General features: G+C 62.1%; 2 protein-coding genes across 3 annotated transcripts in view; one reads left to right on the plus strand and one right to left on the minus strand.

Annotated features, from left to right (window-relative positions):
- Positions 1-8,815, minus strand: part of WWP2 (WW domain containing E3 ubiquitin protein ligase 2) — a 32,417-nt gene extending 23,602 nt beyond the window's left edge. Inside the window, exons 1-5 of one of the 2 annotated variants that reach the window (XM_048316489.1) lie at positions 8,728-8,815; positions 6,620-6,703; positions 5,888-6,035; positions 5,513-5,631; positions 466-603 (exon numbers count right to left, since the gene is read on the minus strand). In XM_048316489.1, coding sequence (XP_048172446.1) covers positions 466-603; positions 5,513-5,631; positions 5,888-6,035; positions 6,620-6,689 — 475 coding nt within the window. In that variant the 5' untranslated portion in view covers positions 6,690-6,703; positions 8,728-8,815. Of the gene's footprint in view, positions 1-465; positions 604-5,512; positions 5,632-5,887; positions 6,036-6,619; positions 6,704-8,494; positions 8,592-8,727 lie in introns of those variants that run through there. The other variant, XM_048316490.1, reaches the window with a different exon arrangement.
- A 24-nt stretch (positions 8,816-8,839) lies between these two features.
- On the plus strand, positions 8,840-11,701 carry NOB1 (NIN1 (RPN12) binding protein 1 homolog). Its single transcript, XM_048316491.1, has 9 exons — positions 8,840-9,016; positions 9,098-9,230; positions 9,373-9,506; positions 9,574-9,645; positions 9,722-9,859; positions 9,968-10,189; positions 10,427-10,524; positions 10,608-10,752; positions 11,160-11,701. The coding sequence occupies exons 1-9, from the start codon at positions 8,939-8,941 to the stop codon at positions 11,427-11,429; spliced, it is 1,290 nt and encodes a 429-aa protein (XP_048172448.1). The 5' UTR covers positions 8,840-8,938; the 3' UTR covers positions 11,430-11,701.
- Positions 11,702-14,670: the final 2,969 nt, after the last annotated feature.

Below are 14,670 nucleotides of genomic sequence, written 5' to 3' on the forward strand. Positions count from 1 at the left end.
CCCAGATGTCACAGGTTTTGTCTTCTAGCGACAAAGAGGAGCCAAGGGAAATCAATGCATCAACCCTTGTTCTGTACAAGCTTTGCTCCCCTGGCAGCCCCGAGAGAGCAGCCACCAGCCCGTGACCCCACGCACGCTCTGCCGTGGGGAGCTCTCTGTGAGTGGACCAGCAGACACCATTTCCCCAGCCCTCACGGCCAGCGAGGGAAGGGGCTGACCCGCATGGAAGGCTGGAGGAGGGCCTGGAGAAGGGCCGCTCCTCCCAGGCCGGCTGCTGTGAGCCTGTCGATGCTCCCGTTCCGCTCCAGCCACGCGCCCGCGGGAGCCCACAGGGCTGGGGCCCCAGCGGGGGCGGAGGCGAGTGCTGGCCCTGGGACACCATCCCGGGGCTGCCGGGGCCGCGCTCACCCCGCTCCGCTCCCCACGCCTGGTGTCCGGAGCGGCCGCGCGGGGCTGGGCACTCACCCTCCGTGCCGGCACTGCCGTCGGGAACGCTGCCCAGAGCAACAGCCGGCCCGTCCAGGAAAATCGTCAGCTCTCCGCCCGACACAATGCTGCCTTTGTTCTCCGTCTGCAGGTCCAGGGTCAGCTGCCTGTTCTCCACTGTGGCAGACGGGACATGGAGAAAGAGACCCCCAGTCACCACCGGGATACCAGCGGTGTGGAGGTGGCTCCACTGCCCCAGCAATCACGTCAGCCTCCCGGGCTCCTCCAGGCCTCCCCCGTCCCCAAAGGACAATGTGCCCACTCCCTCAGGGCCAGCTGTCCCAGCGAGCACCACCAGTGTTGGCCCCACACCTACACACACCTGCCAGCGCTGCCAGAGGACCCCTGGCCAGTCCCACCACCTGCTCCTGAGGAAGATCCTTCTTCACCACCCCTCAGGATCCCTTCACCCTTTTCCTGGGGCTGCAGCTGCCCCAGGGGCCCTGGCTGTGACACTGAGACCCCCATCACTCACAGATCCAGGAGCTGGGGCTGTAGGGCAGATCCCAGCAGGAAAGCCAAAGGATTCGGCTCCTTTGAGATGACACACGGGGCAAGAAGGGTCCTGCATGATGGTGAGGATCCCTCCATCCACATCCCCGTGCATCAATTCCACTGAACAAAACCGGCACAGAGGGCCGTTCCCAAACAGGAACGCTCTGTTGCAGCACTGGACCACACTCACAGAAGGTTCTGGAGAGGGTGCCACAGGCTGGGAGGCTCCTGGAGACAGATGCCAGCTCCACTCCCTCCCTTGAGAGCCAGCCTGGTTTCAGCAGCTTCAGCAAGGCTTTGCTGGTCCCTGGGGGCAGCTGGGGCACAGCACAGCCCTCAGCACCCACCCCATCACAGCAGTGCCTGCCAGTGCCAGCCAGACTGAAACACCCGGCTCCATCACAGAAGGCCAGAAAAATTTGGCTGCACCAGCCTGGGACACTGGCCCAGACGCTTCCTGACTCATTTGCTCAAATAATATTTTTATTATACACGGATTGCTCATGACACAATGGCACCATTTTTTAGCAACCTGCTTTGTCCCGGTGCGATGCGGGGACGGGGTGTGGCTCAGGCCAGCAGGAGGAGGATGGGAGCACACCCCCATGGAGCCCTTGTCCCACCTCTAGCTCCGGCTGTCCTGCACTGGACTTGACACTTCCTTCTCCAAGGCACCCCAAATCCCAGTGACACAGGGTCTGCGGTGAACACAGGCCTGTGGGACAGGCGGCACTCGAGGATCTGAGGGAAGTCTCCAGCACCAAGAAGATGGGTGTCTCCTACACAGCTCATGGGGGCACAGCTCTGTCACTGATCACCATCATCCAACACGGGATTCTGCTGAGCCTGGTCTCCCCCTCTGCCTCACGGAGCTGCACTCCACTTGCTTCCATGGGAAACTGACCTCACAGACAGTTTTAAGAGCCTGAGACAGAAGATGCTACTGAGCACAGCCAAAAACCAGGACAAATCCAGACCCTGTTTCCCCCCCGGCTCCTCCAAGCCGTAGGAATCCGCATTTTCTCCAGGGTCCCTCCATCCCCCTCCACGTGCACCGCTCTCCGGGGCCGCACAAGCCCTCATTGTGCGGGCGCCCAGCCGAGGTGCAAAGACAAGGTGTCTCCAAGTGGAGGATGTGAACATGAACCTCCCAGCCGGCTTCCTTCTCCCCCCCTCCACCCCCTCCAGCTTTTTTAAAGAAAATAAACACTCGCAGAACCTTCCACTCCCTGTCCCCGAGCAGCGTGCGGGACGCACAAAGGGACATTGCTGCTGCACCGACGGCGGGTCCCCCGAAGGGCCCAGCACAAAGGCTGCCTCTGTCCCGCCGGCTGCCAGAATGTCAGAGGGATTATTATTATTTTGGGAGGGGGTCGGGGGGTGATTTGGTCCTGAATAAGGTCTCAGTTCAGCTACTTCCAGTGCCCTGCACGCAGCATCAGAGCTCCCATTTAGCAGAGGTGAGCTGGAATTCCCACCCAGCCCATTAAGCGGATTTACGGTTCTGCGAAACGAAGCTGGGAGCAGCCGGCACGATAATGGCCCCGGGCTGAGCCCCAGCTCCGGGACCCCCAGGAACCACACGTGTCTGACCCCAGGGAGCTGCCACACGAGACGAGCAGCTCCTCTGGAAGACCCTGTGTGAGGTGGCTCCATCATCACACCTGCATACCAGAAGATTTTCAGACAGACAGCCAAAAAGTGCTTCCCAGTCTCTCAGTTCCCCAAAGCTAGCGCCAAGCTCCTTGCCCAGTCCCACTGGATGCAAAGGCCAGTTCCCATTCCAACAGCTCCACGTGATCACCCAGGTTTTGTCTGGGATGAATCAAAGCTCCCTGGTGCTGAGCAGGTGAAGACTGGCTCAGCATTGGTGCATTCCCACAGCAGAAGGAATGACTCTATGCTGTGGCTACAAGTCCCTCCAGGAACAAGCAAGGGGAAAGTTAAACCTTCCACAGACATCCCCAAATGAAGAAGGAACCCAGAGTTTTGGGGAAGGGATAATCCTTAGTGTCCCATGAAAGTCTCCCCAGGGGAGCTTTGCCTTTGCTGCTGATCCAGCCTCAACCACCAGAGGTTTAGAGACAACTGTGTCCTACTCCATTTATCTGCCAGGGATAACCAGGAGGGCCTCAGGTTTCTGTTCCTTTCCTCTAAAAGGTGACATGGGATGGGCACTCTCCAATCCCCATAGTGACCTGCTGGCTGGATGGCCAGTTTTGTGGGATTACATCCTGGCCATGGCAGAGCCAGCTCATGGAACTGCTGGGACATGCAGCACAGCACAGCTCCTTTGGCATCACAGCCACAATGGGGTGGAGCTGCAGTTTTCCAGAGGCTGGGAATTGCTGCTGTTGTCCTGAAGGATCCCAGGAGGCCAAGTTCCAGCCACTCTGCCTGGGGCACAGCAGCAGAGACTCTGTGGGATCTGTAAAGCCCTAGCACGTGGTGCCACTCAGCACACAGGGGGACCAGCAAGGCCCACTACGGGCTCCACACAGCCCAGGATACGAGGCCGGCCAGGGCCAGCGGCAAGGAGCTCCCAGAGCCCGGGAACAAAGAGGTGCCTCTGCAGAGGCAGCAGCTCAGGGGCCGGGGCCAGGGGCCGTGCCATGGCAAACGAGCTGTTTCATGGGAGCCCTGGGAGCAGCTCAGCTCCTGGAAGGCTCCAGCTCCTGTCAGTGATTGAGCCAGTGCTGACCCACCTCTCCACCTCCCCGGCCAATCCCTGGGAAGGCGGGAGGTGCTCGGAGAGGCCCCGCAGGCGCTGCCAAGGCGCTGGGAAGCGCTGAGAGCCCGAAAGCTGGGCTGGACCCACCGGAGCAGGAGCTCCTGCGACAGCCAGGCTGTTGGCTCCAGAGGCTCTCACAGCCTTCCCGGGAGCTCAGGCCTCATCACTGAGCCCTTTTTCCATGCTCCGGGCCTCAGAGCTGAGACTCTTCCCCCTGGAGTAAGGCATACCTGGCAGGAGGGCTGACAGCACCATCCTGGCAGGCGGGAGCCCAGCACGCACTGCCACAGGTGTCACCAGCAGTGAGGACACTGTCCTGCCTGCTGAGGGGAACAACAGGAACATCAACCCAAGGCCACAGCTACACTCACAAACCAGTAACTTTCATAAAGCCTCACCAAAACCATAACAAACCCAACGAAGACAAAGGGGCTGCTGCCCGGCAGGAGCTGCCCTGGGGAAGGCTCACTCTGGCTGAGCACTTCCCAGGATGGGGAGAGGAGGGCCAGGCCCCTCCAGTGGCAGGGGGCACATGCATTTCACTGCCCTTCACACATTAATTGCCTGACCCAGAATGGCTTGAAATCCCAGATGCCTTTTGCACGACCTTGCCTGACCCAGCCCCTTCCTCAGGCTGGCTGGCAGAGGGAACACACTTCCCTCTTCCCAGGAAGCGAGGAGCCCCTGAGGAAAGGATCTCCCAGGCTCCCATAGGGCCCCCAGCAGTCTCTGGCCCACTCAGACCTGCAGCAAAGCACGAAGGCTGAGCATGAGCCTGCAGGGAAGAGGAGGGAGCAGATGTCAGCCCAGACAAGGAGGGCAGACGAAAGCAGACAGGAGCAGACAGGCAGCACCTTCCCGGCAGGGCAGGGCAGGCTCTGCAGCTTTAAGAGTCCTTCCTCCCTCCCAGCCCACGGTGTCAAGGAAAAATCTGACACGTTTTTTCTGAGGGATGTTAACAGACAACCTAGAACAGCCAGTTGCCTTTTCCATTCATTTTCCACACAGCCCCCCGGGATGGCTGGGAATGAAAGAGCCAATTGTGCCCCCGTGGAGGCGCAGGTAGGGCGGGAACCGCGGCAGCTCCGGGAGCCCGGCAGGGCCCCTGCACACCTCGGGAAATAACGGCTGCAGGGGAGGGTGCCCAGGGGCACAGATCCCACAGCTGTGGGGCTGGCTGGCAGCTACACCCCAACAGAGCCAGCCGAGGCACACATCCAAGTCCCCACAGGCCTTGCGAAATGACAGCAGTGGCAGCACATGTCCCATGTGTCCCTCACTGCCACAGCACCTGGTGCCACCCAGAGCCACAGCAGCACGGCAGGGACACTGATGTGGTTTCAGAGCTGGCAGCACCAGGGGAAGCAGCTCACCCCAGCCCCCGGCACCGGGGAGGGTCTGAACCAGCCCTGAATCCCTCGGGGTGCAGGAGGCCCCTCTCCCTGCTCAATACCAGGTCTGTGTCTCACAAGCTTTGCTTGGAAGAGACAGAGCACGCCTTTTCCAGCCCTGCGCGGCCACTCGCGCCGCCCCAGCCCTGAATGGCCGCCTTTATGTGGGAGCTGCTGTCACAAGCCACGCTCTGGCAACCGCAAACGGCGGCAAATAGCAGCGGGGTTTGTGTTTCCGAGCCGGCTGCGGCGCCCGGGCTGACGCAGGTACGGCTTCCGGCACGCCCGGCCCAGGGCACACAACGGCACCTTGTTCCCTGCCGGGGAGCGCTGGAGCCGCTGCGGCCACCCCCGTCCTGTCCCCTGTGCCCCGGGCAGGCGAGCGCAGCCCCGGGCCCCCCGTACGTACACTTGCCGCCGCCCTTGAGCAGGCTGCCGAGGCTGATGGAGGCGGCGCCCAGCAGCTCGTTCCTCAGCGTGTGGCAGATCCACACCTTCAGCTCCAAGTGGCTCTGAGCCGTGACATTCCTGCAGAGACCAGGGAAGGGGGCTGTCACCGTGGCCTCATGCCTGCTCCATGCTTGGGGAGCAGGCAGTGCCAAAGGCAAGCAGCAGAGGAAGGTGGGCAAGGACATGGGGCAATGGGAGACCCCCCCTCCCACTGCCCTCCCAGCCTGGCTGTCTCTGGCAGTGTCCTCATGCAAGGGACAAAGCTCTGTGACATTCAAGTGTCCCCAGAGGGGCACACAGGGCCAGCCCCACAGCAGGGGTCACATGGACTCACAGGGTGAGGACCTCGTTCCACAGCAGCTCAGAGACCCCCATCTGCTTCCCCGTCTTCTTGGTCTCGCTGGGCAGCCCGTCGCCGGCCACCTCCACGTAGCAGTTCATCCGTGCTGGGCGGCTCTGGGCCTTGGGCTTCACAGACACGACTGGGCAGGGACAGGCACAGGGTCAGGCAGCCATGAGACACCCTGTCCCCTGCCCTCATCCCCCACCCCATCCCTGCCAGCCCGGGGTGCCATGACTCACAGCAGAGTTCTGGGAGAGGGGCAGTGGGGAGCAATGCTCCTGGTGGCAGCGATGGCTGGCACCAAGCCCTGACCATGCCCATCCCCAGCTTCACCCCTCCGAGGGTGGCAGGACTGTCACTGTCCCCACGGACACCTCCCGACCCCAGGGCACGGGGGCAAGGTGGGACGGGGCAGCCCCGGGCCAGCAGTGCCTGCGGAGGGGCAGAGCTGGGGACGTGGCTCTGAGGGGACGGGGCTCCGGGCGCCGGGAGCCATCTCGCGGCCACGGGAGCACCAGCGCGGCCCCAGCAGGGCCACGGAGCCACGTCCCCAAGGCAGCCGGGCGGGGGAAGCGGCCGAGCCCAGCCCACGGCACACAGGGCAGCGCTGGCCATCCTCAGCCCCTGCTGCCCCCGGGAAGGTGTCCCAGCCCGGGGTGCAGGCAGAGCACACACAACACACGTTCCTGGCAGGGGGAATCCCGGCGAGGCAGCGGGACCCACCTTTCACGGAGAGCGGGGACTTCTCGCAGGGCGGCCCGGCCCTGGCCCTGCTGGAGCTGGCAGCGGCCATGGCATCACCCCCGGCTGGAAGCAGAGAGAGGAGACACCTCAGCACCGCTCCCACAGCGCCCAGGGAGCCCAAACACAGCCCGATGCTGCTGCGAGTGCCCGGCACGGCAAGGACACGGGGAAAGGGTTGGGCAACCCCCGGGAAACACAGGCTCCCTCTCCTAATAAACCAGCCCTGCACCACAGACAATGCTGCGTCCCTGGGAGAGCAACCCCTGCACGGCACCGCTGCTAGCCGAGCTGGGCAGTGCCACCTCCAGACACCCCTCTGGGCACCTGAAGCTTCCCTGACCCACAGGTCAGTGCTGATGGGGGACAGAGCAGCCACCAAAGCCTTGCCCTGTGGGACACTGACTCGTGAGCCCACACATCACCAACAAGATGGCAAGGACATGGCAGTGGCACAGGCTGGACAGAAGCTGGTCACAGCACGGGGTAGTGGCCACATCCCTCAAGGGAAGCCCTGGTCTCACTATGGTACCAAATCCACAGAATCACTGAGGTTGGGAAAGGCCTCCAAGACCATCGTGTCACGCCCCCAGACAGGAAGGACACACTGTGACACCAGGCAGGGTGGCAGGACACGTGGCTGGGGCCTCTGCCCAAATCAGCGACCACAGAGCGGAGGGATGAGGTCACACATCACACAGGAGCACGAGACGCTGCGTCTGGGATCACGGAGTCAGCCATGGGCTTGCTCCAGCCTCCTCCCCACCATTCCCAGGAGCTGGAGAGGACAGGGGCCAAGGTCATGGCCCAGCCCCTAAGCCAAGAACTGCCCAGCCAGGACCAGGGCACTGCCAACCTCCCCCTCTCCGATCAGGGGAAGCAGGAAAAGGGAGGAAGCAGCTCCAGCCCCTCTCCCTGTGCAGGAGCCTCTTCTCTGCTCTCTCTTTACATCCTCCTTAAACTGTACCGAGCTCCAACCCATGGCAGATTCCCTGTGAAATCCCTTCTCCCAGGGTCTCTGCTCTCCGTGCCAGCACAGCAAACCTGCCTGGCACCCCAGGGCTTGGCTGTGTCTCATACAGCCCCCACCTCTGCCTGGAAATCCCCGTTTGGCACTGTCCAACCACTGTTCTGGCTCCATCCAACAACAGCCGGGGCTCCTGGACACATCCCAACCTCCTGTCCCTCACCGTGAGGGGCTACTCACCACACTCACACAGTGACTCCCATTCCAATTATCCCGGCCCGCAGATCACCCCGACCTTCCCTGAGGATATTGCATACTCCTCCTCCTCATGTCCCCAGCTCCACATCACATGGATTCCATCGGGGCCGTGCCCCTCCAGTGCTAGGCCGTGCCCAGCCCTGTTCCGCCTGGGCTGTCGCCATCCTTCTTCTTTCAAACCCTGACTCTTCCCCATTTCCTCTTTTCACCATTTCTCCGTCACTCGCTCTGACATCCCCGGCCACGCCAAGCACCCCTGATCCGCAGAAACCCCTCGGTGTCCAGTGCCGCTCCCCGGGCACAGCTTTGCTGTCCCCGGGCTGTTCCCGCTCCGCACACCCCCACAGCCCCTCAGCCGAGCGGGGCCATGACCGGCCCGGGCCGGGCCCGGGGCGCTCCCGCACCCCACACATGGGGAATCCCCCTTGATAAGGCCGAGGCCTCCCTTCCCTCCCCGGCTTCCCGTTTCCGACAGCCTGGCCTGACCTCCCGGGTCACCCGCGGGGCCGCCGCCCCGGCAACGAACACCGAACCCGCCCCCGGGACCGGCCGGTCCGGCCCCGCAGCCCCGCACGGAACTGGGCCGGGCGCTGCGGGCACCGCGCACAGGAGGCGGAGGCCAAGGGCCCCACCTTGGCCCCGCTGTCCCGGGCTGGTACCGGCACCGGCTGAGCAGCTCCTGGCGGCCGGAGCGCCTCAGCAGGCCCTGTCCGGCGGACGGACGGGAGCGCCCCCGTGCCGAGCTGAGCCGAGCCGAGCCGAGCCGAGCCGAGCCGAGCCGCGCCGCCCCGCCCCGCCCCGCCCCGCCCCGTCCCGTCCCGTCCCGTCCCGTCCCGTCCCGTCCCGTCCCGCCCCGTCCCGTTACCGGCAGCCGCTCCGCTCCCGCTCCCCGGCTCCAGCTCCCGCCGTCATGTGACCCCGGCCGCCACGTGATCCCGCCGACCGGAAGCGCTCCCGCGGCACGGCCGCCGGTCCCGGCGTGCCCCGCTTGAACTACAACTCCCGGCGTGCTCCGTGCTCGGACCACAACTCCCGCTGTGCTTCCCGCGGCGCTTGGACGGCGGCCCGGGTGGGCCATGGGGCACGCGGACATGGCGCGTGTTCCGCACGTCGTGGCCGACACGGGCGCGTTCCTGAGCGCTGCCCCGCTGCAGGTACCGGGGAAACATCGGGGAGATATCGGAGGGGCGGGGAGGACGAGGGGTTACGGGCAGGTGTGACTGCGCTGCCCGCAGGACATCGCAGACGCGCTGTACACCGTGCCCGAGGTGCTGGCCGAGATCCGCGACCGGCCCGCGCGCCGCCGCCTCGCCGCGCTGCCCTGCGAGCTGCGGGTCCGCCGCCCGCGCCCCGAGCTGCTGCGCCTCGGTGAGTGCCGGGCAGGCCCCGGTTCCCGTCCTGCGCGGGGCACCGCTTCCTTTCCCTCGGCCCCACGGCCCGGCCCCGCCCCGCCCGGCTCTCGCAGCCCGGCCCGGCCCGGCCCGACGGTGCCATTGTTCCCCGCCCGCAGTAACCGAATTCTCCAAGAAGACCGGGGACTACCCGAGCCTGTCGGCCGCCGACCTGCAGGTGCTCGCCCTCACATGCCAGCTCCAGGCCGAGATCGACGGCCCCGGCTGCCTCCGCTGGGAGCCGCAGGACAAGGTAGGATCGGCCCGGGGACGGGGCCCCGGTTCCAGCGGCCCCGCCGACGCCCCGTGCCGCTCCCCAGGTGCGGCTCAGCTCCACCCCGCGGCACCCAGAGGCCCCCCTGCACCTCGCCGGCTTCCACCTGCCCGCCAAGGTAAGGCCCGGAGGGAGGGCGAGGGCGTGCGGCCCCTCGGAGCCCCGGGTGAGGGTTCCCCGTGCTGTGCCCCCAGCACAAGCCCGCGGGGAAGGGCCCGCGCCAGCCCAGCCCCGGCAGCGGCCCGGCCCCGCCGGACAGCGACGAGTTCGGATCCTTCCTGTACTGGCGGCCGCCCCTGCCCAGCATCGAGGAGGAGCTGCGGGAGCTGCTGGTGAGAATCTTCTGGAGTTTTCTTTCTGTCCTCGCTCTGTGATTTCTGGCTGGCCTTTCCCGACCCCTCTGTGCCACCCTGACTGTCTCCTCCCCCCACATGGCCCAGGTCATCTCCAGTAGCCCCGAGCCCCTGGAGGAACACCCGGAGGAACACCGGAGCTCTGCAGATGGGGCCAGCGCCGGCGAAGAGGAGGAGGATGAGGAGAGCGATGACGAAGGCTGGATAACTCCCAGCAACCTGAAGCAGGCCCAGCAGGACACGGGGCACTGCGACACTGCTCCCGTCGGTGTCCAGGTCGGCTGTGTCACCACGGACTTTGCCATGCAGGTGGGTGCTGGGCTGCAGCCACGGCTCAAACCTCGGGGCTGCTCCCACCAAGGCAGTGCCGAGTCCCTGGGCAGGGGAGAGCAGCTTTGGACAGCTCCGTGTGTCGAACCAGTAGGGTCTCAGTTCCAGAGGCCTGTGCACAGCCTGTTGGGCTCTCACTGCCCCAGCTGGCAGGGCCCAGTCCCAGCTCCCGGCATTCCCAGCTCCCGGGGTCCCAGGTTGTCCCTGCTCTTGCAGAACGTGCTGCTGCAGATGGGTCTCCACGTGCTGGCCGTGAACGGGATGCTGATCCGCCGGGCCCGGAGCTACATCCTGCGCTGCCACGGCTGCTTCAGGTGCTGAGGCTGATCCTGCTCCCGGGCTGAGCCCCTGTTCCACGGCCCCGGGAGCTGTGAACCTGTCTGTCCCACCCTCACAGGACCACCTCGGACATGACCAAGGTTTTCTGCCCCCACTGCGGTAACAAGACCCTCAAGAAGGTGGCAGTGAGTGTCAGCGACGATGGGAGTCTCCACATGCATTTCTCCCGCAACCCCAAGGTGCTGAACCCCCGGGGGCTCAGGGTGAGTACCTGGACAGAATCCCAGACTCACTGAGGTTGGAAAAGACCATCAAGATCCTCAAATCCAACCTGTGACCGATCCTCACCTTGTCAGCCAGACCAGAGCACTGAGTGCCATGTCCAGTCAATTCCTTGGACACCTCCAGGGATGGGGACTCCACCACCTCCCTGGGCAGCCCATTCCCATTTTTAACAACCCTTTCTGTGAAGAAATTCTTCCACTGGGACCCCAGGGATGGGAGCCCAGCCTGTGGCTGGCAGGTTGGAGGGAATCAAAGCAAACGGTGAACATCCTCCAGATGTTGCACCTGGACCCCAGGGCTTCTGGGCTTCCCTGCTCAGGTCTCCAGAGGCCTGTGGTCACCTCGGAGTCCCTGGGAGCCGGGGCTGATCCCTTCTCTCCCGCAGTACCCGCTGCCGGCGCCGCAGGGCGGGAAGCACGCCAACAACCCACACCTGGTGGAGGACCAGCGCTTCCCGCAGCAGCGCCTGTCCCGCAAAGCCAGGCAGAAAACCAACGTGTTCCACCCCGACTACCTGGCCGGGGCCTCTCCCTTCGCCGAGAACGACGTGCACAGCCGGGCCGCGCACCTGCACCTGCGCGATGCCGCCCTGGGCGCCGGCCGCCGGCGCCTCAACCCCAACGCCGTCACCAAGAAGTTCGTGAAGAGGAGGTGAGGGGCAGGACGGGCCCCGCCTGCAGGACCTGCCTGCCCGGCTGCCGTGGTGGCTCCACCAGGGCAAGGCCTCTCCCAGAACCTGGCATGGGCGTGGGCCAGGCCGCTCTGTCGGCACTGCGCTGGTGCCCAGAGGGCCACCGTGACTGGGGTGGTGGTGGCTGGGTTTGGGGAGGCCCCAGCATGGGGGAGAGGGTGGGGTGGCTTCCCTGCTGGCCCTGGGTGCCCCTGGGCAGGGGCTGTGTCACCCAATAAACACCAAACCCCAAAGCACCGTGGCTCAGTCTCGTTTGTGTGGGTGCCTGTGCCAGGGGGAGCCTTGCTCTGAGCCTCGAGGGATAAGGAGGCTGGGACAGAGGAAGGGAGGATTTCTTTGATGTTTTGCCCCATGGGATCATGAGCTCCAGAAAGACAAAAGCCCAGGGCAGGGGGTTGTGTCTCACCCTGGCACTAGGCAATGCCCAGGGCTGAAGGGGGAGACTCAGGTAAAGCTTTTTGGATAAAGCTGCTGAAATCTTCCACAACTGCCTGTTCTGCCCAGCTCTTGCTGCAGTTTCTTAACCCTGCTGAAATTGTTCAAGGTAAGGAAATGCCTGGTACCAGCTGTGGCCCCTGGTCCTGGGGAGGTTGCAGGGTGGGAGCAGGAGAGGGGAACACACCTGGGCCTTCCCCAGCCCCAGGGCATTTTTGGTGTGTCAGAGCTGCAGATAAAGGGCATTGGGTAACGCACCCACAAATCCTGCTGAGGAGGTGGCAACTTCCAGCGTCTTTGCTTTGGACTCTTGGCCTCACCTCCCTGGGGCAGCCTCTGTGTCTCCCCCAGTCCCTCAGAGACAGGATCCCGGGCTATGGAAGCTGTTCCCTCGGTCACAGTTTGGAGGCTGGGTTGGGCAGCTCTGGAGATGCCCTTGGAAAAACCATCACAAGACTTTACACTGCAAAATGAAAACTTTCATTGTTTATTCTCGACTGCAGCTGTTTACAGAAATATAGTTGCGAGTATACAAATGTCCCAATAGAAGCAAAATATTTTTATTTTTTTTAATATTCAACAAGTTATCACAGGAGAGCTAAAAACATAGATGCAAATAAAATATCCCCTCATAGACAAACTGAAAACACCGGGAATCAGTGCTTGGAAAACCCACCTACGAAAGCCATATACACAGAACTGCACGAAGGAGTATCTGGTGCTACTTTCACATTGCAGGACACAGAAGAGGCAGCTCAGCGGTCGAGGGTGCACCCAGAACATCTGGCAAGCAGGGGAGAGCCCACCAGAGGTGCAGGGACAGAGAGGTTGGAGCTCTGCTCTGAAGGGGTTGGAGCTTAACTCAGCATCAGCTCAGATGGGAGTAATTCAAACTGCCTCCTTTTATCCAGAATAAAAAGGCTGCTAAGGATACTGGAATGTGATCCCAGTTCTGCAACACCCAAAGAGCCACTTTCAAACAGGAACGTCCCCCTGGACACGTTATCCCGATGGGCAGCCATGGTCCTGCCCAGGACACTCGGGGCAGGTCCCGTTCCACGGGCAGCTCCAGGGCCAAAACAAAGCCAAAGCCATTTACCTGTCACATGAACACAGAACCCTTCCCTCATCCCAGAGGGATGGAATGTGTCACAGAGGCTGCCGGGTGTGGGAGCTTTGGAACCTGAACAGAGGGGTCAGTGAGCAGGGAATCCTTGGATTCCTCACCCTGTCCCCACACAGTGAAGGTTACCAGGAAATTTAAAGAAGTGTAACAGCAAAAATGACAGATCTCTGGAAAAAGCAGGGCTCAGCCCAGCAAACTCCAAGAGAACAAATGAGGACATTGGCTGTCAGTGTGGTGGAGGTGATTTAAGAAAACCTGTACCAGGACAACACTGTCTGATCCACTCATGACAAATTCCAGTGGAACGTGGATTTGGAATGAAAAAGTCATGGTGGCCACAATACACACTATTGATTTTATGACCTGATTTAATGGCTGGAGCTGGGCAAGGGGAGGTTTAGGCTGGATATCAGGAAAAGGCTCTTCCCCCAGAGGGTGCTGGGCACTGCCCAGGCTCCCCAGGGAATGGGCACGGCCCCGAGGCTGCCAGAGCTCCAGGAGCGTTTGGACAGCGCTGCCAGGGATGCCCAGGGTGGGGTTGTTGGGGTGTCTGTGCAGGGCCAGGAGCTGGGCTGGGTGATCCCTGTGGGTCCCTTCCAGCTCAGGATGCTCCATGATTCTACGATCCTTAGGATTTAATTCCTCACACAACCTGCAAGACAGAAATCAGCACAGTTGTGGCAGGTTCCTCATGGACAGAATTCAATGGGAGCTTCACTGGCTTTCAAGGAGTTCTCTACATTTTGACTGCTGCAGTAATGAGTCAGTTAAAAAAAATCAGTTTACAGACTCCTGCCCTTATGGGAATAAAGAGGAATGGCAGAGGAGCTTCCCCTCCCTGACCCAGCACAACCAGGGACCCTTTGCTACACAGTAACATCCAACACACCTGGCTGGTGTCAGCCCAGCCCCTCTGGGGGCCACCACCAACCCCTGCCTGCATGAGCTGCTGCCAGACTGGGGATGCAAAAGGCTCTGGGGTTACCCGAGGGAAGCCGAGGGATGCTCAGGGCTGCAGGAAGCCCATCCTCAGCCTGGGTGCCAGTTCTATCCTAAACCACATCTGCAAGTATGAACTACAAGATATAAAAATACAAAAGTGGCCACATCTGCTTCCAACCCACGGATACCAGCGAGGTTCCCAAGCAGAGCAACTTCTGGAGCCAACGGTACCAACAGGGCCACACGTCCAGGACTGAGAGGTGTGAGACAGCTACTTATGAGTTACTACAAAAACCTACTGAGGAAAAGGAGTATTATTTCATCTTTATAAAAATGTAAATATAACAGTATTCTATGCATGTGCCTACTATTATTTATATATAATAATCTGACTCCTCTATATACATATATATAATCCTAGAATATACAGGCAGTGTGTATTTACATCCCTATACAGATTGGGAGAGGAAAAGCCTCTCCTCCTGTGTAACCCCCCGGAGTCCCCCACTCCCCTAGAGAATTCCACCAGTTTCCCTTTGCAAGAGTTTACCCCCTGCAGCATTCTTCCTTGTTTCTGACACGTTTATCCCATTTCCAACGCTGACCCTCTCCCGGTGCCACGGCACAGACGCCCTGCCCGGGGCACCACGGCCACTACAGCTGGCACAGCTGGTCTGAGCAGGAACACAAAGTGCTCACAGT

Source organism: Corvus hawaiiensis, chromosome 12 (assembly GCF_020740725.1).
Source record: "Corvus hawaiiensis isolate bCorHaw1 chromosome 12, bCorHaw1.pri.cur, whole genome shotgun sequence".
Lineage (NCBI taxonomy): Eukaryota > Metazoa > Chordata > Aves > Passeriformes > Corvidae > Corvus > Corvus hawaiiensis.

What these genes read in the sequence shown, in the direction of transcription:
- NOB1 (XM_048316491.1), top strand. Translation starts at nt 8,939, where the DNA reads ATGGGGCACGCGGACATGGCGCGTGTTCCGCACGTCGTGGCCGACACG. An exon ending in GCTGGGAGCCGCAGGACAAG is followed by an intron (nt 9,507 to 9,573) that starts GTAGGATCGGCC and finishes GCCGCTCCCCAG; the next exon opens with GTGCGGCTCAGCTCCACCCC. An exon ending in GCTTCCACCTGCCCGCCAAG is followed by an intron (nt 9,646 to 9,721) that starts GTAAGGCCCGGA and finishes CTGTGCCCCCAG; the next exon opens with CACAAGCCCGCGGGGAAGGG.